This window comes from Podarcis gaigeae (genome assembly GCF_964106915.1).
Source record: "Podarcis gaigeae genome assembly, chromosome: 5".
Lineage (NCBI taxonomy): Eukaryota > Metazoa > Chordata > Lepidosauria > Squamata > Lacertidae > Podarcis > Podarcis gaigeae.
In genome coordinates this window covers 51,058,305-51,080,007 of record NC_139681.1, presented here as the reverse complement: position 1 = coordinate 51,080,007, position 21,703 = coordinate 51,058,305, and the positions used below count along the sequence as shown (strand labels likewise).

Sequence of the window (21,703 nt, the reverse complement as noted above, 5' to 3'; positions counted from 1 at the left end):
GTCCTGCGGGTGGCCTCAAACTCATTAGGAAGATACATCACTGGTTTGATCAGAATGGCTTTGTCCAAAAGAAGAAAGAGTGTCATAGTAGTAGTATGGAGAGCAGACAAGACTATAATGGTTAATTTTCATGATAATTTATTAGCATTGAGAAATACTACTATACTTTTCTGACAATTGTAATGCCTAGCCCAACACCACCAAATCACTTATATGTTCAACATGTCAATATCAGAGAGCTAAAATGCAGCATCACAATGGCAGAAACAAATGCTATTCAAAAGGTATTTTCCAACTCAGTATGCTGCACAAGATTCACAACATAGCCTCTATGTACAATCCAAATATGGAAAGATTTTCCAATATCTGATTATTATTAAGCCACTGTACGATTGCTTCATTAGAAATGTGAATGGCTACGAATATTTCCAGAAGGTTTCTAAATATGCTTTCAAGAACCCCTTCAGTTACAACATGTCTAGCAATAGGGAAGGTTAGTTTACTTCTTTCTATAATTCTCAACCAACATTGTGTGTCATATTTCTATACTTATAACACATTCTCCTATCAAAAATTATATAGTTTATTATTAAAATATCAAGAAATGTAAATAATACAAATATATCATTGATAAAAAGTAAAAAAAAACAATACAGAGATTAATCACTGACAAGTAACAAATGTAAAAAAAATAAATCAGAAAAATCTGGATGCTCTCTCTCTCTCTACACATGTTCATGAAATTTGTTATTTCAGAGGTTTATAAATAACTCCATTTCTCAGTGAATTGATTTGTGTCATGTTTTAGCTTACAGCTAGTATACACGATTGGTTAAAAAGTCTGCTGCCCAAGCATGTCCATATCACTCCAGAGTTCTTTCTGCCTTCCAGTAAGGAGTAGTGGTCTCCTACCATTTTAAGGGCTTCTTGTAAGACAGGATCTTTTAAACAGAAAAGTAAAACAGCTCAAGGGGCATGGAGTATATAATACCCAGTTCTTTTATTATCCCCAGTAAGAATGGGAGAGAAAGCCACATTTGAAACATGATTATTTTCTGGAATTTGATTTAAGAAGGTATTTAGTTTTCTTGCCCATTTCATTTCAAAGAACCCAAGTAGATAACATGTAATAAACTACATTAAAAAGATGACCAATTAAAACACAAGACACTGCAAGCTGGCAAAGAGCAATAAATAAATAAAAACTAAACATATTATATACCATCTTATCCAAACAACAAAAATCCCACACAATATTAGACTTCGGCTATGCTCAAATTATACTTATTTCTAAATAGTATAGGATCGTGCCTCAGTTCCTCTGTTCCAGCAAAACACAGCGCTATGCTGAAGAGAAAAATAGTGACATCCTTGTGCTGATGGAGGCTACCACTAGTGAAACGCTTATGCCAGGTATTGTCAACCTTTTCAGGCAAATGAGCACATTTGGTTCTTTGAGCAATTTCCTTCACCACCAAAGAAACAGAAAAGAGAAATTCCATGTATACACACTTATTTTTCCCAGGGATTTGGTAAAAGCTGGATCCAGCAGAATTAATCTGGGCCTTGAAAAGCACAGAGATGAATGAGAAAACGAGAGAGAAAAAAATCACTCTTCCAACTTCCTCCTCTGGCCCTATATACTTTTCCAGGGAAGAAAAAATGACTATTCTCACCACCTTGTGGTCAAGGTGCCATGGGATGGAGAGAGCTTTAAAGCTTTGTGGGCATCAGTGGCCAACCCCTTCCAAACAACTGCACAAAAAGAAAGATGTGGGAAGAGCATAGAAGGAACCTTATTACTCACCTGGGCCTCATTCCCAGCTCTGCAAAAATGTACTTTCAGGCAGTAAAATGTATTTGGTTCTCTCTGACACCTGGCATGCTTGATTTCCAGCATCCCTATTTTAAGAAACTATATTTTGTTGCATGTGTTTTAAAAACATGTACCAGAAATATTCATTTCAGAGGCACTATACAACATCTCACTAAGGATTGTAGTCATGGTAGTCCTTACTCAGAGTAGACCCTTTGAAATTAATGGGCATGTCTTACTTAAGTCTATTTATTCCAGGGTCTCTACTCTGAGTAGAACTTGGCTGGAAGCCAGCCTAAAAGTCTGTGAGTGATTTGGACTCCAACGCAACACACAGTTGTATGGAAGGAAGCCTTATTGAACTTCATGGTGATTACTCCCAAATAATGCATGGAACTGAGCCGCTTGTCTGCCTTGCTAACCATAGACCAATGCTCATTTCCCTTCTCTCAAATTCTGCTGCAATATGAGCATCCAAAATAGCTTAAGATTCATTGTCTTAATGAACAATGAAAGGAAACTACCAGCTCATATCCATTTTGATAGCTGTTCATGCTAAACCATTCCTCATATTCCCCCCCAAAATTTCCATTGAACTTGTAAACAAGATAAAGAAAAATGAATTTCCAAGCTGCAACTCAAGATACATGGGTGAACGTGTTTTTTTTAAGTCTAGCACTTCAAGGGTTGTTTTCATCTCTAATGAATAGCACACCCTGTTATAAAACAGAAGTTGTTAGGTTAATTTATGGGGAATTAAAAAGCCACTCAGTTTATGTGTGCCATCTAAGCAGATTTTTGCAGCAGTTAGATAATCATAAATTTAGCAGGCAGTAGCAAGAAGAAGAAACTATCTGTATAAATTAGGTTTCCTTGGAACAATGACCATTGGCTAAAGTATCGTGAAATACTACTATCCATGTGAACCACAGTATATGCAGTCGCTGAACACAAGCACAGTAAGATCACATTGGAACACACAGTATGCATGCTGGAAGATACACTGAGCTCAATTCTGGCTATCTGCTACTTTTATCCTTCCTCTGTCAGGGATGTTAAAGAACTAATAGTCCAAAGAACATGGGCAAACCAGGAGAAAAACTGAAGGCAAAACTAGAGAGAGAACCCCCCACGTTTATATAGTTTTTGTTATGGACTCCCAATATATAAAGTTTTAAATGTGCAGATCTGGTTCCAGATTATGGGGGTCATTGGGCAGACTGCCCTTAGTGGGATTTCCAATATCAATCACGCCCCCAGTATTAACAGTCCACTGGCACTGCTGCAGCCACCAATTTCACAGGGTTACCAGTGGAGGCAGCACTGTAGCAGGCTGGAAGCTTAAGGGCTCCACCAGTGAATAAGCTCACACAAGACCCTGGGGTCAGGGAGCACCAATGAAGGTATGTGAAGTGTCAACCTCATAGGGCACTTCCAGGGTGCATGAGCCCCAGAAAATGCCCCATCACTAAATGTGGCATGCATCCTAATGAAGTGACCCAAGCATCAGAAGTAGCCCTTGCCAGTTTATTTTGATCTTATTTGCAATTAAAAATCCTAGTGTAGAATCCTGTAGAACAGACGTTGCTGTTATAACAATAGGAGTCCTAGCACAAATGTTGTTATAACTTACCCAAAACAATTTCAGTAGTTTTTCTGCAGTACAGAATTCTCCTGCAGAGAGAGTTATAAACACTATTCACAATAGGAGGAACGGTGCCAACTAGACCACAAAAATGAGAAATTTTGATTAACTTAATTCTAGATTCATTTAGAACATGTTCCTGGTTTCTTCCTTTGCAGCAGAACATTGCAAAATGGCCATGCAGGCAAAATTGACTAGCTTAGAAGGCTTAATTTGGCCCATGTGCCAGATATTCCCCACTCCACAGTATAGCACACAGTTTATTGATTAGTGTAGACAGATTGTTTAGCGTAAACTGATTCTTACACAATCCAGCTTTGGCCTAGAATCCACCATGCTGAACTGCAGCTAATACAAGCCACGTAAAACAGTGCAAGCACACTCATACACAATATACCACCCAAAAATACAACTGAACACAACATCTTAAGGTTCTTATGCTGGCATAACATGTATCAGAAATTACACACAAAAATGTAAGTTCTCATGATTACCACATAAGGGTATACAGCACAAGTATCGGGATCATCTAACTTGTCCCACTCTTATTTTACATGCATAAGAATGTTGATGAGACAGGGATTGAACAATACCCTCTCCATACGGCCACTGTGGTATAGTTATGTTGCACATAACATAACTCATGGAGTGGTGCCACCATCACCACCCGCCAGGTCCCTCTTCCTTGTGTAACAATATTCAAACACTGGCAGAGAGCCGAGGCACTCTCTTACACCACTAGCTGAGGATCTTCTCAGTATTCCCTCTCTTACAGTAACATGCTGGCTTCTGACAAAGGGACTTCATGATAGTATGATGAGACCCATCACTGGTTAATAGGACCTTGTAAATCACCAGGCTGCTAGCCGTAGATATCAGACAGAATATGGCATGAGGAGTAATATTACAATCAAGGATTAAAAGCACAAATCCTGAACAAAAATGAAACATTTGAGTTGTTTTCATTATAAAGCTTTTGGAAGAGAACAAAAACTACAGCCAGAAGCCTACAAATCAGAATAAGCCGAGAACCTAAAGCCAGGTTTGAGTTATACTTCCTAGATCTGACAATTCAGCTGAGTCAGTACTGTGACATCGCAGCACCCTGAAAGGGGAAATGCTGTTAAAAAAAAAACAGCTCAGGATCGGAAATTCATCTCCTATCCCTCTCTTCCCCCACCCTGCTTCCAATAGCAAAACAGCCACACCCATGAACTTATTCTGGGCGTTGCCTCTGGAGACAAATTAAATATATGAGGATGGCATACTAATGCCGTGAAAATTAATAGCCATTGCATATTCTGGCCTTAACCCTGCAGAGAATGTGTTTTCTCCAAGAAGTGTTCCACTGAGAAGAAACTACACCTAGCTCACCATATACCTAGCATATGGTATGAAATTGACCCACAGTCTTTAATGGGCCTTGGTGTTAAGCATATGTAATGCCTTGTAAATAGACATGTATTGGTTTCTTAAATATATGAAGAAGAAAGCTTCTTTCAACCACTGTAGCATTCCCTCTATCAAATAAATATCACACATCTACCCAAGAAGAAATTTCATATTTAGGCCTCTTAAACACAATTCAATGTGTGTTTACTTAATAATAAACTCCTGCTGAGTTCAATGGGATCTAGTCCCAGGAAAGTTTGCATATGACAGCCGGATTAATGATTAAGAAGTACACATGATCAATATGGGGGGAGGGATTGGGGGAATGCACACAGATGCAAATAAAAATCAGCTGTTCCCACACCTCAGAAAAAAATAGTACTGTTATTCAGAACACATCCTACCACAAATTAATAATCCTGTTGTTGAACTATCTATAACACTTCATTAGTAAGCATCAGCACCTTAGGGGTTGTAACCTACTCTGAAAACACAGCAAAAATATCTCCCTCTCACACTGCAAAGGGGGGGGGGGGATATAGGCATTGGCTTCCCTTTCTAGCTTGCAAACCCTTCCGAGAAATATTTTAATATGCCTCCAGAAAACGCAAGCTGAGAACGATCTGACACGTCGTTGCTTCCCACCCACGAAAAAAGGATGTACTGCAGCTTTAAATATCTTGGTGCATCAACCCCTGGAATTCTTCCATCGGTAGAGCTGCAAAATGGTACCAAGAAGGGTGGGGTGGGAACTAAATCTCCTCACCCCACCTTTATCCCAAGAAAGGTGATTAAGTAGCACAAGCCCATCCAATCCCTTCTTGCACCCATAGTAAAAGCGAGAGTGCTGTGGACCGGGGCGTACAAAAGCCACCGATTTCCCAAATATCTCTCAAGCTCTTCTCCCTCCCCCCCTCCCACTGCCCCCACTTCCACATCAAACAAAAGCAGAATGAAAGGGAATGCGCGGCGAAGTTTCTTGCGGAGACAGGTATGCGTTGGCAAGGGGGAAAGGATATTAACGTAGCCACCGCCGGCACACAACAACACCACCACCACCACAGGCAGAGAGCTGGCCCTGCCTGCCTGCCTGCCTGCCCGCCCAGCCTTCTATCTCCAAGCGACCACAGGGGAAGATGCTGCTCCTCCATCCAGGCGGAGAGACGCACACTCACCTCTGGTGGACATGGCTCGGGCGGAGCGAGGGAGAGCCGGCGGCTGCAGGGAGCGCCAAGACCGAAGAGCAAGCCCCAGATGCCAGCCGGATGCAGCTGGGCAGCATCTCCCCCATGTGCCGCCGGGGAGTGAGAGCAAGAGGGCGGTACCTGTCTGCAGCGCGCCCAGGCGAGGCGAGGGAGCGCCAGGGGGAATCACAACAGCCGGCCGCTGCAGCCAATGCGGGCGGCGAGCGGCCGGGGCTGGGCGGGGCTCGTCCCTGCCGAGCCGGGCGCTGCTGCAGCACCAGCAGAATCTAGACGAACAATCGCTTTAGCCGCCCGGCGCAGCGCTTCAGTCAGGGGCCTCCGGCGGGAGGGGAGAGGGAGAAGGCGCTTGGCAGGCAGGCCTCCCCTGGCCCTCCATGGGCAAGAGGCATGAGAGGCGGGGTGCGAGCTGTGCAGCTACATGATATGGGGCGGGGGGAGGGCAAAGCTTGTCGGAACTAAGCCCCCTTTCACTTGGCTTCCAAGGTCCTGCTTTCATGGAGAGGGGAAGGCTGGCAGGCATGAGTGATATAGAAATAGACTGCCACTCCTATGCAGACAAAAAGCATAGGAGAGTGGCCTTAAAGGAGAAGCTTCCTGAAAAGCTTGAATGGCTTTGAAAGATTTTATAGAAATGCGGTATGCTTTTGTAACTTTTTTGGTTGATAATGCCACAACCTGCCACCAATCTCTCTGTCTCTCTCTCTCTCTCTCTCTTCTCCTCCTCCTCCTCTCTAAGTCTCTCTCACACACAATTGTGGAGCAATTTATTCCACAGATGGTGATGTGTCCCACTCTGGGGGTTATGTTATTATTGATTTATTCTTTGCTAAATTCATAATTAATACTTCTTTCAGCATATCAAAATGCTATTAAAAACACATTTCTTTTAAAATCACCATTCTTTTACAGGATGAAAACATGTTTGCCTACTCCACCATTCCACCCTTTGACATAGGATGTACACAGACTGTACACTTACTGAATGTTATATGTGAATAATAAGTGTACAGCTCAGCTATTTGTATACAGAAGTAGATGGATTCTTCACTCAGTATATGGAACATTTGGAGCATACTGCACAGAATTCAGTGGGACTTGCATTCCAAATAAATGTATGATGAAGAAGAGGAAACTGCACCCTCAGACTTCACTTCTCTGGAGACATCTACTCTCCTCACCTTCTTCTTGCGATGGTTGAACAGCACCCCAAATAATTAGAAGGCAGGGCTGAATAAGTCTGGATATAGTTGCCTTCATGCATTGTTTTATTCCTTGACGCAATACAAATCCCACAATGAAAGCTGACTGAGATAAGACAGTTAATTCTCATTTCACTGAGTGGAGTTCATCTCGTTTAGCAATCTGAATCTTGATAACAGTGGGTTCAAATATTCCTGACATTTTTGTTTGCTGAAGTCCTCATTAGTTATTAAATATTAGATGTTGTCGTGCATGCCTGGGGAACTTGCAAGACACAAGCTCCCCAGAGATGCACAATGCTGCCCACCCCATGAAACATGTCTCACTAGCCACACATTGTAGTCCCAACAGGTCTGCTTTTGGTGCCTGCCTGGGACAGAAAAAAATGGGGTTGGCAAGCAGTTGGCAATACATGGCTGGTGGATTGCATTCATCTTGAGCAGAGGGATGTGGTTGTTCAGATCAGTATTGTTACATATCACTTCCCGGCCCCCAAACTGCTGTAGCTGTTCTAACCAAGAACAGCTGCACATGGACTATTTTTCTTTCAGCATGCAACAAATGTATCTGCTCGCTAAATAACAAGAACTGCGTATGTAAAAAAGGATAACTATTTTGTAAACCGTCAAGTTGCACAGGTATGTGTATGTTTGCCCACCTAAGAAGGCAAAAGAGGCAGTAGACGCTGGTGTTCTGAAATTTATGTAACTTGCACTGCAATGTATATACCCTCAAGCTTGTCATTTCCAATTCAGTCACCTTTATAAATAATCTTTGGCAACCTGTACAATTCAGTCATATTTGCCATATCATTTCCTTTGCTACAGTTGCAAATGGTAAAGAATCCTACAGCAGGCATGATGAATTAAACAAGTAATTCTTCTTCGCTCAATTTTTATCCCTTAGGAACTAGCCTCAGAAGCTGATCTGTTGCTACAATAAAGCAAAGTGGTGTGTGCTCATGCATTAACATTCATTTCAGAGCTAGTTCGGCCCGCTCTTCTTCCCCTTTACATGTTCAATCATTAAACATCTCCATTTGCAACTTTCTCCTTCATGTACTGTGAGAATCAAGGTTTTGCTCAGTCATTGTGATTTGATGGCAGCCTTTTGCATCCTTAATCATCATGCTATTTCCAGTACACTTCTCTCTACATTATTATCATGGGTTTCCCCCGTGATGCTAATATGCTGACATTTAGAAAGAAATTGCAGGAAGAAGTATATATACATGGAAACTTTGTGGCCACGGGAGGGGAGTTATATTGTATCCACTTAATTCCTATGTGAAATATAAATTGTCATAGCTTACTTCATAGAGCTGTTTGGTGAAATATCTCAGAAGCACTGGATACCAGTCTCATAATAATTTGGATTTTGCTTCCATGAAATAGCATTCCAAAATGTACTGAAAAATAGGAAAGCATTGTAGTGCCACATAAACAGGGTGAAAAAATATTCACTAACAAAAATTACACACAAGGCAATTAATTTAGTGCTTATTGAAAAGTGTTTAACTACAAAGAATGTTAAGGTTCTGACTCTATCCACCCTAACTGCTATACGTAGTGTACAAATAAACAAACCAAAACGTGGCTTCTCCAGCCTTAGGAATAGAGCTTGCAGGGCTAAGTTCAAAGCCTGTCTTGGGCAATGGCAACTATATTACTAAATATTTTATTCCTGCCAATGCTTGAATTAGCTCAGTCGGTAGAGCATGAGATTCTTAATCTCAGGGTTGTGGGTTTGAGCCCCATGTTGGGTGAAATATTCCTGCATTGCACGGAGTTGGACTAGAAGATCTTTGTGGTCCCTTCCAACTCTATGTTTCTACATTTCTATGGCAGCAAAGATAGGCGACGATAAAATCCAAGAAGTCCCATCCTGATTCCTTACCCCATTTTATCCAAATCATGCCACACATAGGCTTTAAAAGCATAATCACATGATGCTAATCACAGAAGGTAAAGCCCCCTCTGGCCCACATCAGTAATCTGAGCTCTGATTCCTGACCTTGAAAGAGGTCTATTGGCATGAGACAATGTCAATATATCTCATCTATCAATCCGCTTTTGTAAAGTACTTATCACTGGGATGGTTCACTGACAAGGATTAGAAAGCAACAATGCTGCCCGTGGATACTCTTTAAAATCTACTTAGGTTGTAAATTTTACATTTTCATTAAACTGAGAGCAGAGAGCACTAGGCTTTAAACAGAAAAGTAACTCACTAATATGAACTAACTATACAGACAAGTAGAATGTATGCACATTAAGAGTCCCAGCTCCTATCTGTTTATAGAAGTAGAGTGGTACCTTGGTTTCCGAACATAATCCGTTCTGGAAGACCATTCAACTTCCGAAACGTTTGAAAACCAAAGCGCAAAGGGCAGTCTGCAGGAAGCTGAAAAAATAACATGTACACGCAGCGGAAGCCATTTGACTTCCAAGGCATGTTCAAAGCATTTACTTCTGGGTTTTTGGTATTCGAAAACTGAAATGTTTGGCTTCCAGGACATTCGAAAACCGAGGTACCACTATAGTTAAGAAGTTACAATGTCTTAATTTGGAGGAAAGCGAGCCCAACAGTATTTCAGCTGCATATCCTGAGATGTCACATCAACCACAGCTATCTGGGCCGGTTGAAACTAGGCAGACTGAGGCGGTCACCTCATGTGGCAGGTGCTGGGAGTTGAGGAACAGTAGCAAGGTGTTGGAAGGCACCAAGTGTGTCTTGTGTCCTGCACTGTGCTCCCTAAGCTAGCCTACTGCCCTCAGGTGTGGTGGAAGGCACTGTGCCATCACTAGTGTTGAAATATGATTCAACTGCCAATCCATCAGGCTTTTGCCTTAAGATAGCCAAGAATCTTGGAGCACCTCTGATTTCTACTTACAACTATAATTACAATTTTACTAATTAAATATTATTAATACATACCTATATTAGCTTGAAGTCACAATTACAGTGGAACTGGATTTAATGAATATTCTCAGAGCATTTAACAGAGCATACATGGTGTCCTTCTCACTTTCTTCTATCTTTCTATCTCATTCAAGCCAAGGATTGTTGTATTCCGAAGTGGTTGCATCCAGAAGCAGAATGCATGAGCGAAAGCAGGAACAAGTTCTTTTGGACTGCTGCAAAGTGTTGTGCAGATAGAACAACAGTATTATACTTGGTATTGGCATGCTTGTCTAAGGGCTTATCTGGGAAAGAAGGGCAAATCATTGCATTATTACAGGGGGGTGGGAATATCAACAGAACAATCAAACCCCCGATTCACCACACCGGAGGGTGGTGGTTGCAGTGGAAGTTTCCTTCCACCTGGCTCAGATGGCATTTCTATGGCCAGGGGAGACGCAGTCAAACTGGGCTGGCCAAGGTTTCACTGTATCCTAAGTTGGTCAAGCTACTGGCAGTGGGCCTGATCCAGGCCTCTCTACTGTGCCAGCATGCAGCTAACATAGCAAAACTTGGAGGATGAAACTACACTCCCCCCTTCCCATCTTGGCCAGCATGAGCAGCAGAGCTTCAACTTTTGCAAGACATAACATCCAGCCTCCCCGTAGACAAATCAGAATGAATGTTGCCAGAAAGCAATCATACTCCCCATTGACACAGCCACTACAAATAGACACAACTTTTTTATTTTGAAGATGAATGAATATCATACTAGTTCTGTAGTGGGAAACTCCTCATTTCTCATAATTGCCATTACTTTTCATGAAGCATATGGTTGCCTTTTCTAACCATCTGTGCCTTCATTCTCCATTTGGTTAACCACAGGCAACAATTGTATTTGATTTCCAATGTTACAGGGAAGCACCACCAGATGGACACAGAGGTCACCTGCACAGCCAGTTGGTGGCACTTCCAGGAATGTGGGGAATTATTCTTATTCTCCCTCTGTCTGGTAAGACTGCATTATTTAATACTACCAGGGCAGGGGGGAAGCTTGAATATATCTTCTTTAATCATTTTGATACTAACTGGTTTTCTTTTTAATCTTCAGAAATTACATCTTTAGTCCAATACTAACAAAAGTTTGCTAATAACGACAGGCTACAGACAAGAGGAAAAACAAATAAGGATGGAGGATTGAGGGGGTTTTAAAGGGGGAAAGGTTGCTTAGCAATCCCTTGCAAATAGCCAGCATTTTTGAAAGGGGACAAATCCCAAGCTCTTCGCACTTGTTGCCATCTGGCAATTGCATAACTGGGATAAACCCCTTTAAAATGTGTGTGTGTGAGAGAGAGAATTATGTATGAGACTTGGAACATTTTCTCTGGGCTCTGTCATTTCCCCTGAGTGGAAGCAGCAGAAATTGGCTCCTACTGCTGCTCTTCACTCCGCTCACTTTTGCAGCCCCACACCTCCCTCCAGTTGCTTAAGTGCACTCATAAATGCTCCTCCTCTTAAGCCCAGCTCTTTTTCTTCCTCTGCACTTCCTCCCACCACTGAGCAATGGGGGTTAATTTGGAGATGAGGGCAGACTCCCCATGCCCCCCCCCAAGTATTTGTAATAATTTGCAACTGGCTCCTGCAAGGCCAAAGATTGCAAGCTGCATGCATAATTGTCTTCAAGCCCTCCCCCTGCTACTGTACATGGGAGTTATCAGGAAACCCTGGAGACCTCAGATCCGTCCTGAGGTGTCTGGCAACTCTAATCCAATAGCATCCGAAGGTCCACAGCTTCCCTGCCCATTCTAAAGGTTCTGATGCAGCAGTCCTGACCCTATGAGAACCCTACTAGCCCAGGCACACTCATAGGATATAGTATCTGACATGGACCAGTGAATGAATAGCTGGGAGCAGCTAACACTATAGCATTATAGAAGTTAAGTGGAAATGTACTTAATCAGTGTGTGCTCAGAATCCTATATAACTACCTCTGAACTTTCCAAAGTAGAATGAGATATAAGTAAAATACATGGGGTTGGGTTTTTTGTTTGCAAATAATTGCATTTGGCCAAATTCCCCACATTATTTTGGGTAGAAAGCTGGTTAACAGCAGGTCAATACTGTCTCATAGATGTTGCAAAACTGGGAGAGTGCTTATCAGTGACTCTTCATCAAGGTGGAGGGAGGTTTTGACTCGGGAGCTGTAGAACTCTGTTGTGCATGTAGTACCCTTTATTTATAAATGACCAAGGGGCAAACTAGATGTAATATTATTCATGTCTTTAGCCCTTGTGTGGATGATTTTTATTTATTTTATACTAAATTGCTAGCAAAGGGATTGTGGCATTGGAGGTGGGAGTTTTACCCCTTTACCTTAGGTACAGCAATGCTCTTGAAAGGCATCTTGACACTTCTGCCTGCAGCTTTAGCCGTTTATTGATTAAAAAATAGCAACTGCTGATCATTAGAAGAATTAGACATAGCTAACTTCTCCAGGTATTTTATGGGTTGGAAAGAAGTTACATGTGGGGTTGACTAGGACAACATGTCCAGTGGGCAATTTGCACAATCATGAGTGTAGCAACTGATAATGCCAGTTAAATATTGTCTCCCAATATTATGGGTTGGAGCTAACACTCTGTTCTTTAGTGAGTCCTTGAGGTTACTTCCCTTTTTCTATGTAGTCTGTTAGTTGTGTGTTTGGACCTACAAAACCTTGTATTATACTAAATGATGACTTAACAATAAGCCTAAATAGATTCTCTATTACTTCCTCCAAAATGTCCTCTATTGCTGTCTCAAGACAGGTACATACAGGTATTAAGCCGATTAGGGAGGTTAGTTGGAGCCCACTTTAAAAAGTGTGAATATGCTGCCATCTGCTGGGCACATAAAGGATTTCCCCCATAAGTCATTGAGGTTCCTCTTAATTAGATTTCTTCACGTTGCAAAGAATTGATGTTTCTTCTGCCTACAAGTGCACATCTTTTATAATCTCACAACTAGAGGAAAACTGCTGCAGCTGCTATTGTGGTGGTGGTGGTGTTTGTGGTGTTGTTGTTGCTGCTGTTGCTGTTGTTCACCCACCCCTCACCCCAAGGACTATGGGCAGGCTACAACATTAAAACACAATATTAAAAACTTACAGAAATAAGGTGGTTCCTAAATATATACACCTCAAGTGTCAGCTAGATTGCCATTTGCAGCCAACTGAGTATTTAACACACAATGCTAATTTGTTTCTAAATGTATTGATATGTTATCCATTGTTCCTGCCTTAACTATGGCGTCTAAAATTTAAGGATGTGTTTCCATGAGAACTAAAATAAGCTCCTTTATACTTTTGCCTCTGATGAGCAATTTGAGGCCTGTTAACAGACTAGTCAGCCACACCAGTACATTAATTTTTGGCAGTGTATTCTCCTTCATTTCTGGTTGTTCTTTTGGGCATGTACTTTGTTTTCATTTTATGGGACTACCTACGCAATTTACAGAAAGAAAAATGTCAAACTGGCACTACTACAAATTTAATAAGCCCTTGAAATTAACCATAAAATTATTCCTGTATCTTATGGTTTGATGCCCTCTTCTGGTGGAAATCCATCTACTATTTCCAATATTCTCATTTAATGTGGATGCTGTTGTAAGGTAAGTTACCAGAAAACAAAAATGATAAATAATATTAGTTTGCTGCTGTTCTTAACCTTTGGTTAAAAGGTCTTCCTTAATTTTACCTTTGATTTATTGCTTTTCTTTGTCAGATTACGGCTAGCCACCTTAATTGCCATCATAGAAGAGACACGAATGTGAGAACTGCACAAATTGAGATTTGGCAGAAAATATTTTTGGAAAAGTTAAACAAAGAACAGCAATAACAATGGACAAATCCTAACAGACTGTTGGTCTGAAAGTATTCCTTGCACATTGCCTGAGTTGCTGTGATGTCACAGAAGTCTGGTGACTAGAGTTCCATTTTCCATTTCAGAAGCAAGTACAAAATCTAAGAATGCTAATTTTATCCAAGCAGAAAAAGTTTACAAATCCAATTTTGTTTTGTATTCAGACACCCAAGTGTCAGTCTGTTTGGAGATGGGATATGAGCAGAAGAATAGAGAGACATAAACAGGACACTTATGAATCCACCTCTATAAAAGTAGTTATATGTAACAGGTTATAGCTAATTTCAATACAGTATAATAAAATAATAATAACTTCTTATTTATACCCCACCCTCCCCAGCCAGAACTGGGCTTAGGGTGGCTAATACCAATAAAATTACAGTAAAACATAATGGGGGGGACAGTTAATTAAAATATGGGTTAAAATACGGGTTTAAATACGATTTAAAATGCAGCCTCATTTTAATAGTAGCCCATAAATCAAAACCATAAGGGGAGGGAAACATAAGCGTCAGACTGTGTCCAAACCAAGGCCAGGCGGAACAGCTCTGTCTTGCAGGCCCTGCGGAAAGATGTCAAGTCCCACAGTATAGTACAGTATAGCATATTATTGCAAACCTGTAGATGGTGCTATACCCAGAATTGTGGCAAAAGTATTTTACACGGATAAGAGTACCTGATGACTAGTACTGCACTTCAGTGTTATGTTTTATAGTTTACAGAGTGGACTGGGAGGAGTGGCAGCAACAGTTTAATAATAATATTGTGCTCTATGGTTCAGTTCTGGTCCCTGTACTGTATAGCCTTCATATTCTAAAAATACCATTTTCATTCTGAGGATTGCACCCAAAAGTCACTCCCATGATTAAAAGTGTAATATTGGAAGGATTTATGCCTTTCTTGTTCATTAGATGGACATGCTGAGCCACATCCTTGGACAAGTCCGGTAATGAGTCCTGCGGATATGATGCTTTTCATCACAAGAGTGAGTTGCAGGTGCACTCCACAGAATGATGAAGTGTGACAATGAACACTGGCCTCAGGGTCTCTGCTTCCCAGCATTTAGGGAATAATTGAATCCTAAGAGTGAAAGAACAAAAAGTTATATACAACCCCCACATCCCAAGGCAGTATCCCCCTCCACATATCAGATCTCTACAGATTAACTAATCCCTATGACAATAAATCACAAGCAGAGAGTAGGAGGGAATTAAGTGTGCCACACTAAGGGGCATTCAGAGCAAATGACTGAAGCAAATGATCATCTGCTTCTCCAGTGTTTATCTCACATCATGCCATTCATTCCCCTTCACAATCAAGTTTTCAGGATTGAAAATTATTATTCTTTTGACTAGCTGGTTGGCTGGTATAGAATTTGTGCTTCATATGCCACCTGCTAACAAAATGTTGTCTGGGTGGATTACAGGATTAAATAACTGGTTTTTTTAAAAAAGGAAAAGAAAACACAACTCAGAATTTAAACACTAGATAGGATCAAAACATTTAAAAGGGGTGGACCCTCCAGCTAACATATTTGCTTATTTGGAAATAATATTTTAAAACCACCATACAATTAAATAATTAAAGCCTAAAATGATAAGATCATAAAACACAGGACAAATGACCAAATAAATCAAATTCTATAAAAATGCTTGGCAAAACAAAAATGTTTTCAGTGGAAGGTAAGATATCAGAATTGCTGCAATCTCTCTATGGAAGGTGTTAGCAACACTACTGAGGCCTTTTCTGTCACATAATCACCTATTGTACCTCACTTGAATGGACATTCAAAGAAGGACTTTAGATCAAGATATCAGCATCTGAGAAGTCACATGTGGGAAAGACAATCATTCAGTTACAAAGGACCAATGCTGTAAAAGGCCTTAAAAGTCAACACCAGTACTTTGAATTGGACCTCAAAACAGAGCAAAAACCATTAACAAAGAAAATAGTGCAACAGCCCATCTAAGTTAGCAATATTGCAGTCATATTTTGTAGCAACCAAAGTTTCTGGGCCATTTTCAAAGGTACCCACATAAAAAAAGTGATACAGTGATCTAAATGGGAGGCTATCAGGACACCGATCACTGAAGTAAGACTATCGCTCCCCAAGTAAGGACTGGTGTACCTAGGCTGGAAGGTTTCTGAGACACAGTGGCAAACTGTGCCTCTAGTGACAACGATGGGCCAATGAATATCCCTGTCTTCAGTATGTTTCTAGTGTGATATTTAACAACATTTTTATATAATACAAAACACTAATTTGTCGCCCTGAGACCTTGGGAATATAAACACAAATAAATGTTCACACTAAAAATAAGGGGAGCAAAATCAATACAGTGGTACCTCGGGTTAAGTACTTAATTCGTTCCGGAGGTCCGTACTTAACCTGAAACTGTTCTTAACCTGAAGCACCACTTTAGCTAATGGGGCCTCCTGCTGCTGCCACGCTGCCGGAGCACGATTTCTGTTCTCATCCTGAAGCAAAGTTCTTAACCTGAAGCACTATTTCTGGGTTAGCAGAGTCTGTAACCTGAAGCGTATGTAACCCAAGGTACCACTGTACTGTAATGTTTGAAAAATGGCAGTGTTCTCTTGCTAAGGTAATGCAGACATGACAGGCCTTTTACTTCTCTCCTTTTTCAACCCTGGAATGTACATCTTGACTGAAGGATCTGGATTTTCCCTATGGAATGTGAGGTAGTCTCCAACTTTGTAACTTCCCAAGTGTGCCCTCCCTACTCTCCACATTACCAATGCAGCAGCACCTACTTCAGAGATAGTTGTTGGAGCAATCCTTGTCCCTTGACCAAGCAAGCTGGGGCTGCTGGGAAATGGAGGACAACAATATAAGGAGGGCCACAGGATATCCAAATCTGAGCTATGTGATAGCATCACCTGGTCACAATTTTGACTAAGGCAATATCTGGAAGCAAATTCAGCTCACTTCCTTCCCTGACTGGTTTGTTTGCCAGTCCTCAATGGCAGACTCCCCTTTTGGAGTCTCCCACAGAGCTTGGGAAATCCTGGGATAATTCTTCCTCAGGGACATCCTATGGACGCAACCTCCATGTTGAAGATTTTTTCCATTACCTACACTTTGTGAGCTATGGAAGCTTGAATGGCAAATAAATCTTCTTTGACACAGCAATCACACTAATACACTTAGAAAACTGTAGTGTTGCAAATGCAAAACTGAAAGCTGAGTGTTTCTCTGGCACTTTGCCTTTTAAATTCAGAGTGGGTAGTTGTTTCTTGAAAGGAATTCAGTGGGTAGCTGGTTCTTGAAAGGAGTTCACTAAGCATGCTTTGATTCTTTCTTATCCACCTGGAAGCGCAAAACTGAGCAAAGATTAATCAAGTATTTCAATTATATTGTAATACTACCAGTGTGGTGTAGTGGTTAGTGTTGGAGTAGGACCTTGGAGACCAGGGTTCAAATTCCCACTCAGCCATGAAGCTGACCAGTCACTAACTCTCAGTCTAACCTACCTCATAGGGCTGTTGTGAAAATAAGATGGAGGGAAGAAAACTATGTACACCACCTTCACCTCCTTTAATGACAGACCGGACATAATTACAATAATTAATTTTTTAAAAAATCAACTAATCATATACATAGTCACTCATTTCTTGACACTGTCATGTCTCTAAAGTGACAACTACAGTCATCACCATCAAGCAAAGGAAGGTTTGCCTCCATCATGTGCTGACTGAGTTCCAACTGCTCAGCCCCAGCCCCTCATAGGTGGAGGCTAAAGGGCAACATCAGAGAAGGCAAAGAAAACGGGCTGGAAATGGCACTTGAATAATCTTGGCATCATAAGAATACCATACCTATTTCTGATGCCAGTACCAGGGTTCAATGCAAGTGGTTACAACTCTTTATAACCGGGATGGCTAACCTGCAGGACTCCAGAGGTTGCAGAACTGCGGTTTCCATAATCCCTCGCCGTGCTTCTTGTGATAATTGTTGAGATTCTCTTGGGGCTATAAAGTCAGCTAGTAGTACAGTGGTGAACTCTAAATAAATGAAGTTTATTGCATAGCCAACATAATGACACTGTCACTGAGGCGGTTCCTGTCGCACATACAGAAGCCGGCCAAACTGGCGGCTGACTCTTACTTCAGGGTACTGGTGATGAGGAGGCAGCCTCCTCCACTACACTGGAGGGCAGAGGTTGGCTTAACTTGTGCAGGCCGACTTCCAGCACCTCACAGCACCCTTCAGCACCAGATACCAGAGGCGGCAGGGTGGGCCCTGGCTCTCTGCTTCGTGGCTGGGCCTTAGCGGGCTTACATGGCAGAGCTGGCATGCAGCAAAGTGTTAGGGGCACGACCCTGAGGAAACCTGATCCTGCGCCTCCTCCTCACTTCTGCCCGTCTGACAGGCGGCGTCAACAGGAATTCTGAGGAACTCGAAAACTTGCTCACTATTTCGTGGCATTTCGGTTGGCCCCGGCAAAGGCCAAAGAGCGGGTTTCGTAATCTCGCCCTCTTCTTTCTCGCTTCCCTTCTCCTCAGCCCGCCTCCCTCTCCAGCGCTCTATCCTTTCGGGCCGCTCTCCGTTGTTTTATCCGGCCCCGGGGAGGGAAGCTTCCCGCCCCGCCCCCTACCTCCCCCGACACGGCGGCAGAGGCCTGACTGACTGACTGACTGCCAGACACGCGCAGGCAGCTCCTCAGGCAGCGGCCCCTGTAGGCCGAGCAGCGGCGGCGGCAGGAGAGGGAGTTGCGGCGGCGGCGCCAGCAGAGGCAGGCGCTCGGCTTCCGGGCGGCCCCGGTGGGTGTCGTTCTCCGTCCGCGCCACGGTGTCTCCTGAGGCGAGGGAGCGGGAAGAGAAGCGGAGAGAAGCAGCCGGCCCGCTTCGCTTCGGTAGCCGACCCGATCGCCGCGGCCAGGCCCCCCGCATGCAGTCCTCACCCTGGAGCGGCGGCGGCGGCGGATCGAGGAGCTCTCGCGATCCTCCCGGCAGAGGCTGCTCCAGTCCAGGGACAGGATGTTCTCCAAGTTCACCTCCATCCTGCAGCACGCCGTGGAGGCGGTAAGGCCACCGGCAGCGCCCGCCACGCAAGCCCGGGGATCCTGTTGGGCCTAAGATGGGGAACGCGCTTTTGGGGGGCCTCCTCGCGATCCCCCTCGCTTTGCTCTGCTGCCGGCTTCGTCCCTTTAACTGCCATGCCCTCCTTCCCTCCCTCCAACGCCGGATAGTTTTATTTCTGCCTTAGGACGAGGGGACGGGAGCTTGGCGAGACCCGAGTGGTTTGCTCTTTTCCTCCCAGTCTCCGGGTTGGGCGGGTTACGTGGCTGTGTCCTGTTTCTGGCTCAGTCGAAGCCTCTGAGCGATCACGAGTCGGGGCCCCGCAACGAAAGCCAGGAGCCTAGTTAAGTTTGTATGCCGTCTTTCCAACAAAGGGTGCTCGGGGTGGCCAACTACAAATACGCACGCACACAAGGTGTAATAAAATACACTGAAACTTTAGTACAGTACTCTTTATTTATTTAACTATTTTTATCACCCTGCTCTTCAGACATAAAAAGACTACCAGATCGGCTGTATAAATACATGGCAGTCCCTGGCCTCCAACTTAGTACAATCTAAAAAATATGGACACAAAAGGAAAACTGTTTGGTAGGGAGGAGGAAGTAAGTCAACTCCTTCAATCTCTTCTGCTGACCAGCTGGGGTAGGAAGCTCCAGGAGAAGAGGCAGGGGTATCTCCTCTGTTTCCTCACATGCTGCAACTCTGATGTAAATAAATATGCTCTAATGCAAAGTAAACAACATAAAATTAAGGCGGGGGGGGGGGACGACGACCCCAAATCCCAAGGCTGTTTTCAAGAACAAAGGGGGGGGGTTCTTGAAGGTGCCAATTCGGCAGGCTGACAGCTTGATACAGCTGCCTCCTGCCTGGGAAGCAAGAGCTTTGAAGCTGCATATTTCCAGTATAATTTTTTTTGTTGCCAGTGGATTTTTTGTGACAACATACCTGGTGAGTTAAATACAAGCTGTATTCATGTGTAGTTGTGTTTTAGGCTTGTTTTTTTTTGTCCTTTTGGTTATTTTCTCCAGATTGTTTGTACTCCTGCAAACCTATATGTCAGTTGAGTTTGCTGATGTTTTCCTTTTGTGCAGAGGTAGTGCTGTTTTTGCTACATAAACATTGACACTCTAGCCTGAACATCAGAAATAGAGGGAGTGATAATGTCCTTCCCTTCCGTTTTATAGGCACATCTAAAATATGCCCCCCTAACCTTCTATCCCCTTAGGCGTAGTTTCACTGGGGCTTTTGTATTAAAATTTCCTTCACAGCTGCTCCCTCCTTCTGCTCCCACAGTGGACTGGCAAACAGGCCCCAAACAGTCAAATATTCCCTGTGTTCACTCCTGCAGCTTTATAAATGTGTTTTGAGAAATTTTCCCCAGTTTCCTAGAATATCCAGTGGGAGAGAGAGAGATTGATTGCATTCTGGAGTATCTGAGGTAATAAACAAAAGTACCTCTGTGCTAATCGCTCATCAAAACCAGTTATCCCTGCAAATTGCCCCCAATTTGCACCTAGCATCCCTAATATTTGATTCTTCAGGGTTGAGTAGACATTTTTTCAATTGTCCATGAGGCATTATGGCAGTTGTGCCAGCTGGGCAGTGAGAGGCCTATCTAAGCCTTCTAGCATGCAGTATTAAAAACTATATTCTGTGTCATTTGGCTTAAATCGGGGCAGCTAAACTCCTGCCTGCAGCCCTGGTCGTCCCCCCCCCCCCCGACTTGATTAATTTTGGCAGTGGATTTTTTTAAAAAAGTTTACATGCTGCTGGTATGGGTAGATAGGTTTTAATAATAATAATAATAATAATAATAATAATGTATTTATATCCCACCCTCCCCAGCCGAAGCCAGGCTCAGAGCGGCTAACAACAGTAAAATAATAATAAATGCCTCTGCCCACCACAGTGCCTTAATGGCAATGCAAATCACTTTTCATCAGATTGATCATTTGATGAGTATAGAAAGGGCAATAATGCCCTTCATCAGCTGTGGAGGGGGGACAGGGTGGGTGGCTACACCCACCATTAGCATGCACCACCCAGAGGTTTGACCAAAGGTTAATGGGTTAACCACCCCTCACCTAAGTAATGGAATAGTCCACTTAAGATACTTCGTATGCCGACACAATTCCACTCTTGGGGTAAAAGTTCAGTATAATTACTGTTCTACCTTCCATCAAGTAACTAGGTTATTCCAGCTGATTCTATGACCTGTGGCAAAAAAATTCCAAAGGTTGATTATAAGTTTGTGCAAGGTAGGACTTGTCTTTGAGCAGGTGCATTGCCCTTTAATTTTCTTTAATGATTCATTGTGTTAGCATTATGAGACGAATTGAAAATAATGCCTCTAGTGCTTTCTTTGCTCCTTGGCAAATTTTAACATTCCACTCAATTTGTGTTACACCAACCACATGTTTATTAATGAATAATTTTATTCAATAAAAGTTATAAAAACCTAGTTTGTATTGCCTCCAACTGTGCCTCTCAGCATCAGATCTCTATTGTCCTAATGTTAATTTCCAATGGACTCCTTCTGAAACTATAGTACAAGTACATCTTTTTAATAAAGTAAATATATCAAGCATGCATATTATGCTGG

At 42.6% G+C, this 21,703-nt stretch overlaps 2 protein-coding genes across 15 annotated transcripts in view; one reads left to right on the top strand and one right to left on the bottom strand.

Moving 5' to 3' along the window:
• Positions 1-18,822, bottom strand: part of ABLIM1 (actin binding LIM protein 1) — a 217,240-nt gene extending 198,418 nt beyond the window's left edge. The window contains exons 1-3 of one of the 11 annotated variants that reach the window (XM_083741302.1): positions 17,964-18,647; positions 10,196-10,395; positions 8,571-8,666 (exon numbers count right to left, since the gene is read on the bottom strand). In XM_083741302.1, the coding sequence (XP_083597428.1) occupies position 8,571 (1 nt within the window). In that variant the 5' untranslated portion in view covers positions 8,572-8,666; positions 10,196-10,395; positions 17,964-18,647. Of the gene's footprint in view, positions 1-6,028; positions 6,277-8,570; positions 8,667-10,195; positions 10,396-17,963 lie in introns of those variants that run through there. The other 10 variants (XM_083741312.1, XM_083741303.1, XM_083741313.1 and 7 more) reach the window with 10 other exon arrangements.
• The window catches only part of FHIP2A (FHF complex subunit HOOK interacting protein 2A), a 32,792-nt gene continuing 29,549 nt past the window's right edge, over positions 18,461-21,703 (top strand). Inside the window, exon 1 of one of the 4 annotated variants that reach the window (XM_083741273.1) lies at positions 18,461-19,101. In XM_083741273.1, coding sequence (XP_083597399.1) covers positions 19,057-19,101 — 45 coding nt within the window. In that variant the 5' untranslated portion in view covers positions 18,461-19,056. The remainder of the gene's footprint in view (positions 19,102-21,703) is intronic. The other 3 variants (XM_083741271.1, XM_083741274.1, XM_083741272.1) reach the window with 3 other exon arrangements.